The sequence below is a fragment of the Salvelinus sp. IW2-2015 genome, linkage group LG9 (genome assembly GCF_002910315.2).
Source record: "Salvelinus sp. IW2-2015 linkage group LG9, ASM291031v2, whole genome shotgun sequence".
Taxonomy (NCBI): domain Eukaryota; kingdom Metazoa; phylum Chordata; class Actinopteri; order Salmoniformes; family Salmonidae; genus Salvelinus; species Salvelinus sp. IW2-2015.
Genome location: NC_036849.1, coordinates 5,751,753 through 5,765,212, shown reverse-complemented (window position 1 = coordinate 5,765,212; position 13,460 = coordinate 5,751,753). Strand labels below are relative to the sequence as shown.

Sequence of the window (13,460 nt, the reverse complement as noted above, 5' to 3'; positions counted from 1 at the left end):
TGATTTCAAAGTGAAACAAATCAGACAACTATAGGCACAATGACTACTTTTAACAATTTGCAATCATTGGTTTGTTTGACATACATTTTATAGTGGAAAATCGGAGTCCCAGCATCACTCCATTCAATGGAATTTCCCTGTACCAATCCACGCTANGGAAAATCGGAGTCCCAGCATCACTCCATTCAATGGAATTTCCCTGTACCAATCCACGCTACATGTCAGTCAGCATGGTTCGGTATTGAACCGCAAAACTGAGCCTCGAAAAAATGCTTCTGAGGTGGGTTGCTGTAGGTGGAAATGCTTTGCATAGGACTACCTTGCTTACCCCTGGAGATTATGGCATAGCATGAGAGCATACATTATGTTCAGGAACATCCAAATGAATGTTTACATATAGGCCTGTCCTTGCCCGTTGTCATGTTTGGTATGTAAAATAGATTTGGGTGTTATTTTGATAGTTTTGCTGTTTCACATACTGTATAAGCAGGTACTCGCATTACAGTCACTAAACCTTGAATTGGATGACTTGTAGGTAAAATCATAATAGACAAAGTCAGAGGTAGACTTAAGTGCTGGAGGATCCTTGACTTATAAATAAATGCTTTAAGAAATATGAGCACTTACTCGCTAGAGCTGTCATCATCTACTATACTCTCTGTCAATGTCAAAAAGATCATGTCTGCCAAGCTTAAAGGTCCAATGCGGCCATTTCTATCTCAATATCAAATAATTTCTGGGTTAAAATTAAGTGCCTTACTGTGATTCTTTTAAATAAAAATTAAAAAATTTAAATGCACATATTGTTAGCAAAGAGGTGGCAGGTAGCCTAGTGGTTAGAGCGTTGGACTAGTAACCAAAAGGTTACAAGATTGAATCCCTGAGCTGACAAGGTAAAGATCTGTCATTCTGTCCCTGAACAAGGCAATTAACCCACTGTTCCTAGGCCGTAATTGAAAATAAGAATTTGTTCTTAACTGACATGCCTAGTTAAATAAAAGGTACACATTTTTTTTAACAATAAACAAGAATTTTGCTAGGACTTTCTGGGAGTGGTCTGATTTGGGAGGGAAAAAGTGAAAACTACCTGTTATTGGCAGAGAGGTTTGGAAATGTATTTCTTGTTGGTCTATTAACTAATTTACCGCCTAGTTATGTCACCAGGCAGACCGGAACTCCATCCCACTAAAACAGGTTGAAAATTCATGCAGTCTTTTCAGTCCTTACATTAAAAAGGAATTATCGTTATTTTCACATTTTCACAGTATTATTCCAACTTCATAGTGTGAAAATATAAACGCAACATGTAAAGTGTTGGTCCCATGTTTCATGAGCTGAAATAAAATATCCCTGAAATGTTCCATACGCACAAAAAGCTTGTCTCTCAAATTTTGTGCACAAATTTGTTTACATCTCTGTTAGTGAGCAGTTCTCCTTTGCCAAGATAATCCATTCACCTGACAGCTTTGGTATATCACGACGCTGATTAAACAGCATGATCATTACACAGGTGCACCTTGTGCTAGGAACAACAAAAAGGCCGCTCTAAAATGTGCAGTTTTGTCACACAACACAATGCCACAGATGTCTCAAGTTTTGAGGGATCGTACAATTGGCAAGGCGACTACAGGAATGTCTATCAGAACTATTGCCAGAGAATTGAATGTTAATTTCTCTATTATAAGCTGCCTCCAAACTTGTTTTAGAGGATTGACCTTACGTCCAACTGGCCTCACAACCACAGACCATGTGTATGGCGTTGTGTGGTCGAGGGGTTTGCTGTTAACGTTGTGAACAGAGTGACCCATGGTGGCAGTTGGGTTATGGTATGGGCAGCCATAAACTACAGAAAACGAACACAATTGCATTTTATCGATGGCAATTTGAATGCACAAAAATATTGTGACGAGATCCCATTATGAGGACCGTTTTTATTTTTTAAAATTGTATTATTTTTTGCAATTTGTGATCAACAGATCTTTGTCTGTATTCCCAGTCATGTGAAATCCATAGATTAGGGCCCAATGAATTCATTTCAATTGACTGATTTCCTCATATGAAATGTAAGTCAGTAAAATCTTTGAAATTGTTATATGTTGCGTTTATATTTTTGTTCAGTGTGTGTGTGTGTATATATACAGGAAATTACATTTTTGACTGCACTAGGCCTTGAAATGAGTGAGACAGAAAAAGGACTTGATTGAAATATGCTCTTGTGAGAGCTAGCTATGACAATCTGAGAGGGGGAAAAAAACTCCATTCTGTAGTATAATCTCTTAAATACTCATTCAGTCATGATTATAAGATTTGCGTACTGGCTCATCATGGGGCCGGAGCCTTTTACCGTGTAAGAAAGACATACACACTATGAATGCATCATTTTTCTCACTTCCGTAGAACATTCTCTCCTAACTAACGAACTAACCTGCGTATCATGTGTACGAGACACTTCCATAATCCAATGCGTGAATCTGATTACCTGCCTAAAATGTATGAACTTTTTTCCCCTCTTGTGGCTTAAGGGGGATCACAATCACTCTTGATTTAAGTATTTGTCTTTCTGTTCATCCCGTAAGCCAGAACTAGAGAGTAGCAGAATACACATTTCTCCGGAACATGTTTCTTATTCAATCTAGTCTCATATACATTTGCATTGCAGCATGATGTGAATGCAAGCGAGCACCAAAATGACAGACTAGCTTGTCACTTTCCTCTCATTTGGTATGAGGAAAAGAGGGAGCGAGGACTCTCTTGGCTCTGTGAGAAAGAAAAGGAGGGCTGCCAGAGTTAAAAATGAATAGGGTTAACTGAGATAAAGTGAGAGTTTGAAGTAACTTGTTTACAAACTAGACTAGTGTCTCAAGATGGTATGCGTCCCAATCCCACAGCCCTATGAGGCCTGGTCAAAAGTAGGGCACTTTAAAAGGAATAGGGTGCCAATTGGGACACAGCCACGGTGTTGCTACTCAGGCACGGTGTTGCTACTCAGGCCTTTTGGAGACACACGTCCTCCAGAGGACTAATAGTTGTTCTAGGATTCTGCCGCAGGACTTGAACAGCATGGACCACACCGTTGTGGTGGCTTTTCAGAGGAAATTTAAGCCAAACAAGTCACCAATCTGATCTCTCTTATGACCCAAAAGGGTTTGAAGTGATGGTAGTAGAGTGTTTCAACTCTGTAGTGGGCTCTGAAGTGAGAGCGGGTCATTTGGGGATAATGTTATATAGAGTGGATTGTTGTCGGGAGAGAGTGAAGCATTCGTTCATAGTTGAAGCAATGTTCCCAAGTACTCCTTCAATTACAGACACGTGAGTATGCTACAGGTCGCTTGCCATCCCCTTCCCCATCCCCTAGCAAAAAAAATACCACATTGTGTGGGTGTGTGTGTGGGGGTGGGGGTGGGGGGGGGGTGTATGAGTTATGGTAAATTGCGTTGCTTGCGAGCAGAAATTAACTCTGCATCAATTACGGTGCTTCAGTCTACATCAGCATTTCCACTTGCTCAGGACAGAGGACATGCTGCTCAAATTAACACTCCTCCATTCGGACTAATTGGAAACGCAGTGTCTTAAATGGACCTACTTTATTCTCTCATACTGTACATAGCCTCATTCTGTTTGCTTCCCAAATAGCACCCTATAATAGCACCCAAATAGCACTACTTTTGACCAAAGCGATCTGCCCAACGCATTACCGGGGGCAAACTACCCGCCCTCCAGGACACCTACAGCACCCGATGTCACAGGAAGGCCAAAAAGATCATCAAGGACATCAACCACCCGAGCCACTGCCTGTTCACCCCGCTAATAATGTTTACATATCTGGCATTACTCATCTCATAAGTATATACTGTTTTCTATACTATTCTACGGTATCTTAGTCACTTAAAAATGTTTACATATCCTGCATTACTCATCTCGTATGTACTGTATTCTATACTATTCTACTGTATCTTAGTCCGTTCCGCTCTGACATCGCTCGTCCATATGTATATAGTCTTAACCTCTAACGAGCCTCTACCCCGGGTCCGGGAGCACCCCCCACCCCCCCACACACTGATTAGCATAGCTAGCATAGCTTCACAAGTAGATAGTAGCATCTAAATATCATTAAATCACAAGTCCAAGACACCAGATGAAAGATACAGATCTTTGAATAAAGCCACCATTTCAGATTTTTAAAATGTTTTACAGGGAAGACAAAATATGTAAATCTATTAGCTAAACACGTTAGCAAAATACCCACTATTCTAACTCCATCAGTTTCTTACTCCTTCAGGTGCTATCACCAATTCGGCTCAACTAAGATATTGATATCCACTAACCAAGAAAAAAACCTCTTCAGATGACAGTCTGATAACATATTCATGTGTATAGATAGTTTTTGTTGAGAAAAAAGTGCATAATTTCAGGTAGAAATCCAGTTTACAATTGCCACCGACCATCACAAAATCGACTAAGAATTACTAGCATAGAGAGCCAACGTGTATGACCAATTTACTCATCATAAAAAACATTTCATAAAAAATAGACAAAGCATAGCAATGGAAAGACCCATTCTTGTTGATTTCAGACCATATTTCAGATTTTCTAAGCGTTTTCAGCGAAACACAATAAATCGATAAGTTAGCATACCACATGTGCAAACGTTACCAGAGCATCGATTCCAGCCAAGAGCGCTATAACGTAATCACCGCCAAAATATATATTAATTTTTCACTAACCTTCTCAGAATTCTTCCGATGACACTCCTGTAACATCATTTTTACAATATACATATACAGTTTGTTCGAAAAGTGCATATTTAGCCATACAAAACCGTGGTTACACAATAAAAATACTAGGAAATCAACCTCAATATGTCTGACGTCATCTATCAGAGTGATCTAGTTTAATTGAAAAGCTAATCATATACTGACTAAAAAATACAGGTTGACAGGAATCGAAAGACAAATTAGTTCCTTAATGCAACCGCTGATTTACATTTTTAAAATTATCCTTAACTTTCAATACAGGGTTCGCCAAGTGAAGCTATACCAAACAAAATGGCGAAATATGCGTTTTAAATATTTCGACAGAAACACGATTTATCATATTTAAATATTGCTTACTTTGAGCTTTCTTCCATCAGATTCTTGGGCAATGTATCCTTTCTATGTTATAAACGTCTTTTGGTCGATAGAGTTCCTCTGTCCTTCGAAATGTCCACCACCAACGACCGACACCCCAAAACGTGTCCAAAGTTTCAGAGTGCACAAACAAATAAATTCCTCAAAATCGCACTAAAACGGATATAAATTGCTATAAAACGGTTCAAATTAACTACATTATGATGTTTTTAACAACTATTACGACTGAAAACATGACCGGAGAAATATTGCTGGTTAGACAACGATTTGGAACGAGGCAAGTCCGATGGCCTTCACGCTTCAGGCGCACGACGAGAAAGGGCGACGTCCCTATACATTTTGTGTTTTATAATGGCTGGGATTGTGCAATAGACTTCATTCAAAACGTTGATGACGTACAGACACCCAGAGGAAGACGTAGGCAGTGTCGGTTTCTTCATAGCATTCACTGTCGCCTTAAAAACAGACTCCAGATCAGGGTAAAAATTTCTGAAATCTGAACCCTGTCATGAAAAGTGCTGTAGAAATTGTTCTGTACCACTCAGAGACAAAATTCCAACTTCTATAGAAACTAGAAGGTGTTTTCTATCCAATAATAACAATAATATGCATATTGTACGATCAAGAATTTAGCACGAGGCAGTTTAATTTTGGAGACCCAAATATGCTAATGCGGAACAGCACCCCCTATAGTTAATTAATAACTTAGATTAAGATTAATTAAATCCTGCTTTAGATTTGTGTGTATTGGGTATATGTTGTGTAATTTGTTAGATATTACTTGTTAGATATTACTGCACTGTCAGAGCTAGAAGCACAAGCATTTCTCTACACCACCAATAACATCTGCTAATCATGTGTATGTGACCAATACAATTTAATTTGATTTGGTCCTGGTCAAAAGTAGGGCAGTAATTATTAAACAGGGAGAGCCATTTGGGATGCATACAAATGATGTACACTAGTGCAGGTTCTGAGGATGCTGGCACGAAGTTCTTTTCCAAGAAACAAACCACTACATATATGTGTATGTGTGTGTGTGTATATATATATATATACTGTATATATATATGTATGTATAAATATGTATTTGTGTGTATATATGTATGTATATATATGTGTATGTATATATATGTATATGTGTATATGTATGTATATATGTATATGTCTATGTATATATATGTATATGTATGTATATGTGTATATATATAGATATGTGTGTGTGTGTATGTATATACATATATACATATATATGTGTGTGTGTATATATATATATGTATGATACCCGTGTACTGTATATGGATGTCTGCATATGCTGTGTTCTTTATCAGAAGTCATATTTTCATTTGCCTACATCATGGTGACAAAAATAACTGTTGTTACTGCATAGTATACACCTATGTTCCTGACTGTTGCTGGTTGCATGAAAACTTACCTGTCTTCCTTACGTGGCAGTACCCAGGGTTACGAGAGCTGCTGTGAATCACAGGGTGTGTGTGTTTTTAGCAGGGGATCCTACTGATGAAAGATAATATTCCCCAGGAAGCCTTGGTGGTAATAAGCATTTTCATTTCAAATAAAGTATCTTATTAATCTCGCTAGCACGCTCCCCGACTGTTCCAATGGACATAATATATTACATAAGCAAATGACTCATCTCTGTAACAAACACAGGCAAAGAGTGGTGGAATGTGTTAGGAATACAGGGGTGCCTTCTTATTAATCTCAAAACACTGCTTGCATTGACTAGGCTCTCGGTATTAACGATGGCTGTGATGAGAAAATATGGGGTTTTATTAAATGTGTATTTGTAGCTATGGCTGGTGCCTATACATTCAAGCTTTGTCTGTTATTAGTCTGTCTATGGGTTGACTAAGTTTGAACCTGCCTGCTAGATGTCTTAGACTGACAAGGTATAACTACAGCAGTTAAGGACACACAGGTGATCTGAGGACAACCTTTACGTTCACTCTTACCATCCTGCCTCTGTGTCTCTACCGTAAAAATAGAATATTAGTCTCTATAGCTTCTAATGAGCTCTGTCATCCCACAAGCTCTGTGGAACTTTACCCACTGGGCAAAACCCAACTTTGAACCTAAATCCAATGACATTGTGAATTGTTTTGTCGATTTCACATTTAATTCACGTTAGTTGACAACTCAACCAAATGTAATTCAAAATTAGACGTTGAACTGACGTTGAATCAAATTTGATTTGTCACATGTGCCGAATACAACTGGTGTAGACTTTACCATGAAATTCTTGCTTACGAGCCCTTCCCAACAATGCAGAGTTAAAAAAGAATAATACAAAATAAAATGGTAACACGAGGAATAAAATAAAATACACAAGAATGGAGCCAGGTACAGGGAGTACCAGTACCAGATCAATGTGCAGAGGTATGAGGTATTCGAAGGTAGATATGTATATGAAGGCAGGATAAAATGACTGGGCAACAGGATAAATAATAATATGAGTAAAATAAAGTAGCAGAAGCAAATGATGAGTGTAAAAGTGTGTGTGCGTGCGTATGTAGTGAATGTGTGTGTATGTAGGTTCAGTGCAAGATAGAGTCAGTGCAGATAGCATCTGGCAATTTAGCAGTGTTATGGCTTAGGGGTAGAAGCTGTTTCAACCGTTTGCCGGACGGTAGAGTAAACAGTGTATTGCTTGTCTGTGTCCAGTGGGTACATTCTACTGAAGAACAGGCCCTTTGACCCATTGTCCTTTGACATTTGGTGTCACTCCTACTTGATGCTCTTCCCTTAAACCCTCAGTGCAGTCTTAGTTGCTGCACGATCTAACCTTATACAACTCCCTGCCTTTAATGAGGTTGAACCTCATCAGCTGTCCTTCACTTAGATGGGCCGATCTTAATGGATGCGGACACGACACATTGTTGTTTATGGCTCTACGCCTTTTGCAGACTCTCTCATTATGGCTATTGATCTGGATAAGGTCCCTTAACACAGAGATTCAGACGGACATGTTATTTATGTCAGTTGAGGTAAGAGCTGGAGGCTGTAGCACTTTCCTGATATTGACCTGGTATTGGGGTTGTAAGTCAATGGCCATTTATTTTCCATACAAAATGTATACCTCTATGTGTAATGAAATGTATTGCATTCTGGTTGTTTTGCTGTACGACTTTCCAGATAGCTCAGTATCTGTTCCTATTGTTTTCCTCGATTCTCATAAATTGTTGTATGAAGCTCCATTTGGGTAAATACATCATTTTGTTGGTTTTCCAGGCAAACCCAAGCTTGTCTGTCTTATTACGTGAGTGCTGGGAATGTATCATTTTTGGGGCATCTCCCCCACAACGGAGACACCATCTCGAGACGAGTCTCGCCTGACTTTGAAAATGCTTCACGTCGATCAATTCATTTCCAACATCATTAACAGCCAGCTTTTGTGTTTAATGTTCTGCTTAACTACCCTACTGAATGCTTTTGACTCCTGCAATTAAATAGGCATATCGAAATAATCCATTTCATTTTGGGCCGAATGTATTATTTTGTTAATGCTGCAAGTGGGGAGAAAAATCTGAGGATTAACTGAATGTCCAATCCTCATAATACAAATCTCTATCTCAGACTATAGAAAAAAAAACATCTCATTGGAGTTAAAGGAATTTGAGAGAAATTAAAGGTTGGCTGGCTTATAAAGCCCATTCTAAAATGAGCCGTAATAAAATAAAGCAAAAGATTATACTCCTGAAAACAATATATTTTCCTTCTTAGCCTTTGGCTTGATGCCTCTAAATGAATTGGTTTATTTAATGAAAACTCAGCAATAAATCGGTCAAAACTAATCTACTTGTGTACAGTGGAATATATTGCAATGTCAATGAGCTGTTTGTAAATTTGGTTTAGGTTTTGGATCCTGATATACAGAATTACATAGAATCCAATTACATTCCAAGACCCAATAAATAAAATGGCAACTGATCATCACTCCAAGTTTCATCAGTAATGAGCCTCAAGGGCTGCATTTACACAGGCAGTCCAATTCTGATATTTTTTCCACTAATTGGTCTTCTGACCAATCACATCAGATCTTTTCACAGAGCAGATTAGTCAAAAGACCAATTAGTGAGAGAGAATTTCTTTGGGACATATAATGATGGGAGTTCAAGCGCAAGGATTGTGGCGGAGCATAATTCCCTGCACTTCTGGTACAATGAATGCATGTTTTATTAGGGTTATAAAGTATTCATGGTGCATGGATGATAGTGCCAGTCTTTCAGCGTAGCCCTGAACGGCACTCGTTGGAAGACTAATCTGGCCCAATAAAGTGTAGAAAGGCCAACTGGAGGAGAACTCAAGCAAAACCCAGCCAGATATGGGTTCAAAAAACGATTTAAAGTCTTCCAAATACTTTTAGCGTTTGTTTAGTCTGGCTGGACTTCCAGATGGGCGGGGTTTGCACTTTTGAGACAATTTGATTTGGTTCCATTGCGCCAGGAAAGGTCAAGTAAGTACATTTACATTTAAGTCATTTAGCAGACGCTCTTATCCAGAGCGACTTACAAATTGGAAAGTTCATACATATTCATCCTGGTCCCCCCATGGGGAATGAACGCATAACCCTGGCGTTGCAAGCGCCATGCTCTACCAACTGAGCCACACGGGACCACGGGACCACACGGGACCAAGTACAGATAAAGTATTTGAAATGATTTCCAATAGTTTTTCAACACAGGTCTGTACCCAGTAGCCTGCAGGATCCACAACCAGGATAAGCTGTTAACCCTTGTGTAGTCTTAACATTCTGTATACTCCCCTTGTCCTAAGGGTAAAAAATCACCCGCCTTCACTAAACCCCTAAAATAAAGCAGCTTAATTGAATTTTAAACACCGAATCTATATTGCATGAAGAAACAACCTGTCATTCATCACAAACTTTGTGAAAGCTGGGTTTTCCCTCTTCACAATGCAGAAAGACTGCATTTAATCAGTAGGCACCACTCGTTTTTATTACAACACACCTGTCATAATTGTTTGCTTTACTAAAGTAGAGGTTTATTATTATTATTATTATTGCTAAAGGTACTGCATAGGTGTTAACATATATATAATTTTAGTAAGAGATAGCACTTGTTTAGCCTAATAAAGTAGCAGAAATGTGCAGAAAGTAGTTTTGAATGCATTTTATTGAAGGGAAACAATAAGTCTTGAACTTTTTTTGGCACATAGTGATATATTGTCATATACGTACTGTACAATGAGGAATTCAACTACAAAATACTAGTCTTCTCCCATTTTTTTAACCATTGCCCCCACCCAGAAGGTGTGTAAACAACAACAATACATAAGAATAAAATAAGATAATATTTTAAACAAAAATGTGAAGAATATAAATAAATAAACTCTAATTAGCACATGTAGGCAAGTGTGTGTGCATGGATTTTGCAGATGTATTTCTCACATGTGCAGCACATAGTATTTGTTTTACAATCCTTCTTTGGGGGGCAGAATTGGCATCTCCTCCTCTTGCCTGCCCCAGGTGCAGCCTCAGGTGGATCAGGACAAGATTCAGCCCCCTGAACAGCTTTCACAAGCGTTGCAGAGGCTGCTTTCCCAGCTGCTCCAGGAACACCCCCTCTTGTTCCAGGTATCCAGGTAGAGTTGATCTTGTTCCATATCACGAAAGCATTGTATGAGGACACATCAATGATGTTATGGAAGATGACCAGGGGCCAACAGGCAGTCATCCTCCTGCAGCTGTAAGTTCCAATCACCTTGTCCAGGTTGTCCATGCTTCCTTTGTTGTGGTTGTAGTCCAGGATAATGGTTGGCTTCCTGTCCTCACGATCACTGGTCTCAGCCATTTTGTGCAGTGTGCTCAGGAGGACCACATTCTTGTTCCTCTTTGGGAGGTAAGAGACTAGAGTGGTGGTGGGGGCGAAGGCAAACTTTGATGAGAAGGCCTCTCTCCCCTTTGTTGCGAGGAGTGCAGGGGGGAGCTCAGGCTTGTTCTTTCTAACTGTGCCAACCATGTTGATCTTCCTCTTCAGGAGCTGCTGGCTGAGTTCATAAGAGGTGAAGAAATTGTCACCCATGACATTGTGCCCCCTCAGTCCATCTGTCACATCAAGCACAACCTGCATCCCCTGGTTCTTCTCCGGGCCTCCACTGGTCGGCTTCCCTGTGTAGACTTGCATCTTCTTGCCACCCATAACCTTGATGCCATACTTTGCTGGTTTGCTGGGCATATACTGCCGGAAAGGACAGCGACCTTTTGTAATCAGTGTCACAGAAAACAGTCACATATATCAATGATATTACTGGAATACATAATAAAATTACCAGTGAAAATCACTTACATTACAGATATGAAAATATAAATGTACCTCTGAATGGAACCAGTTGCTCAACCACTGTTACTTCAGGCCCAGGGTTGTAGAGGTATGGCAGACGCGCCACCCACTTCTCCCAGAACTCTCTTATGGCCGCCAGTTCGTCTCTCACACGTAGGCCTTGAATCACGATTATCAAATCGTAGCATTCTTGTGAAAGTGTGAAAGACTTTCAGTGGCATCGTGGAATGGAAAATCACCCTTCCACTCTCTACATCACAGAGACTACATTTGGCCTCGCCTCGGGACCTATACACACCCACTAAGATTAGCAGCCCTATGTAGGCACGCAGGTCAATCTCATCCATCCTTTTCCAGTTTCTCCATATTTACCGGAAACCCTCCAAATTTGTCATCTTTAGTAATATTTTTTTCGATGGCTGGTGTGATGAACATGTAGAATGTTGAGGCGATGTCCTAGGAATGGGCAACTGCATGTCTTTTGGGCTCTGGGGTCATACTTATGACATTTTGTGCTGCTATCCTGCCCTGGTTGTCATATGGTGCGGCAGGTAGCCTATTGGTTAGAGCGTTGGACTAGTAACCGAAAGGTTGCAAGATCAAATCCCTGAGCCGACAACATAAAAACCTGTTGTTCTGCCCCTGAACAAGGCAGTTAACCCATTGTTCCTAGGCCGTCATTGAAAATAAGAATTTGTTCTGAACTGACTTGCCTAGTTAAATGAAGGTTAAAAATTGTGACAAGGACCATGTTATTTTGCTGTTCAGCTTGGGGGAATTCTTGCTCTTGGTTGTGTTCTTTCCCATCTTCTTCTTCAGATACTTCCTCCTCTTCTAAATCATTGTTCTGTTGTTCCTTCTGGACATTGAAAAAATCTGATCTACGACCGGTTTGGCACTGATGGCTTCAGCAAAGAGAGAACTGGGGGGACTGTCATCTGCAGCACCTTTATAGCCTCTGACTGCATTCCCCATTAGTAAACAATGCTTTCAAGAAATGTTTATTTTGTCTGAAATAGCTTTTATTTTGTCTGTGAACTTGTGTGGGGTCATGTGTGGGGTCGTGGAGGGGAGATGCTGCACATGCACAAGAAAGTTTTTGTTTTGTCTGAGTTCAATCAGTAGCACAGGTAATCTGTGTGTGTGTGTGTGTGTCTGTCTGTCTGTCTGTCTTTGTGGTGTGTAAATGATTTTATAACTGCTCGGTCAAAAATGAGCCTAAGACAATATTTGTACCCTGGTGGTGTACAGCTTTCATGGAAATATGAACAAAGGCGATGTTTCCCTTTTTCTAATGTTGGGGTCACTCTAGGAAAAGTCATCAAATTTGATGCTGAAAAAATATAATCTAGGCAGTTCTCTTTGCTGTTAAACATAGTGGCGGGTCATTTTTGACCCTTAAGACAACACAAGGGTTAAGTAGTTGAACACAGCGTAAAGTCTTCCATGAATCTTCAATGATACCATAAAAACATTTTGTTTCTTTGTTCACTTCTATCTTTGTTCACTTCTCTTCTCACTTCAGAAAAACTTGTGTGCTTAAATCTCTGTTTTTCCTAGTGCCATACCTATTGTGTTGTCGAAATCACTTTCGACAATCACTTTGAACTCACTCTTGCTGCAGTTCAGAGCAGAATGACTTGAAGGTGAACGGACAGAGGGAATAGGAGTAAGGAATCAGAAAGTGTAGAAGACATTAAATCAGCTTTTTGCAAAAAATGACAGTTGGTGATCTCTCTTTTCCGCTCTACTCATTTAATGTTAAAACATGCAAAACTCTGTCTCTACGCTCGATTGAGAACAATAAAACTGCATGACAGATCCACCAGCACTTCATGTTCTCTGAAATCCCCTCGAGTCTGCATGTGGTTGCACAGACTCAGTGCTTTGATTCTCCCCAAAGTGTGAACTTTCTCGCATTTGGATTTAACAACGGTGGGAACTCTCTCAAGCCAGTGGCTGCACCAATCCTAGGTTGTTAAATCTATGATGGGGAGTGTGCAAGTCC

The 13,460-nt window shown here is 39.8% G+C and overlaps 1 protein-coding gene across 1 annotated transcript; it reads right to left on the bottom strand.

Moving 5' to 3' along the window:
- Positions 1-10,843: 10,843 nt before the first annotated feature.
- LOC139028268 (piggyBac transposable element-derived protein 4-like) lies at positions 10,844-11,799 on the bottom strand (the record flags this gene model as incomplete). The annotated part of the gene is made up of 4 exons (XM_070445273.1): positions 11,751-11,799; positions 11,486-11,611; positions 11,198-11,370; positions 10,844-11,104 (listed from the first exon to the last, which is right to left on the bottom strand). Coding segments are annotated over exons 1-4 (609 nt in total), but the record flags the coding sequence as incomplete, so codon positions are not given.
- Between the last annotated feature and the right edge of the window lie 1,661 nt (positions 11,800-13,460).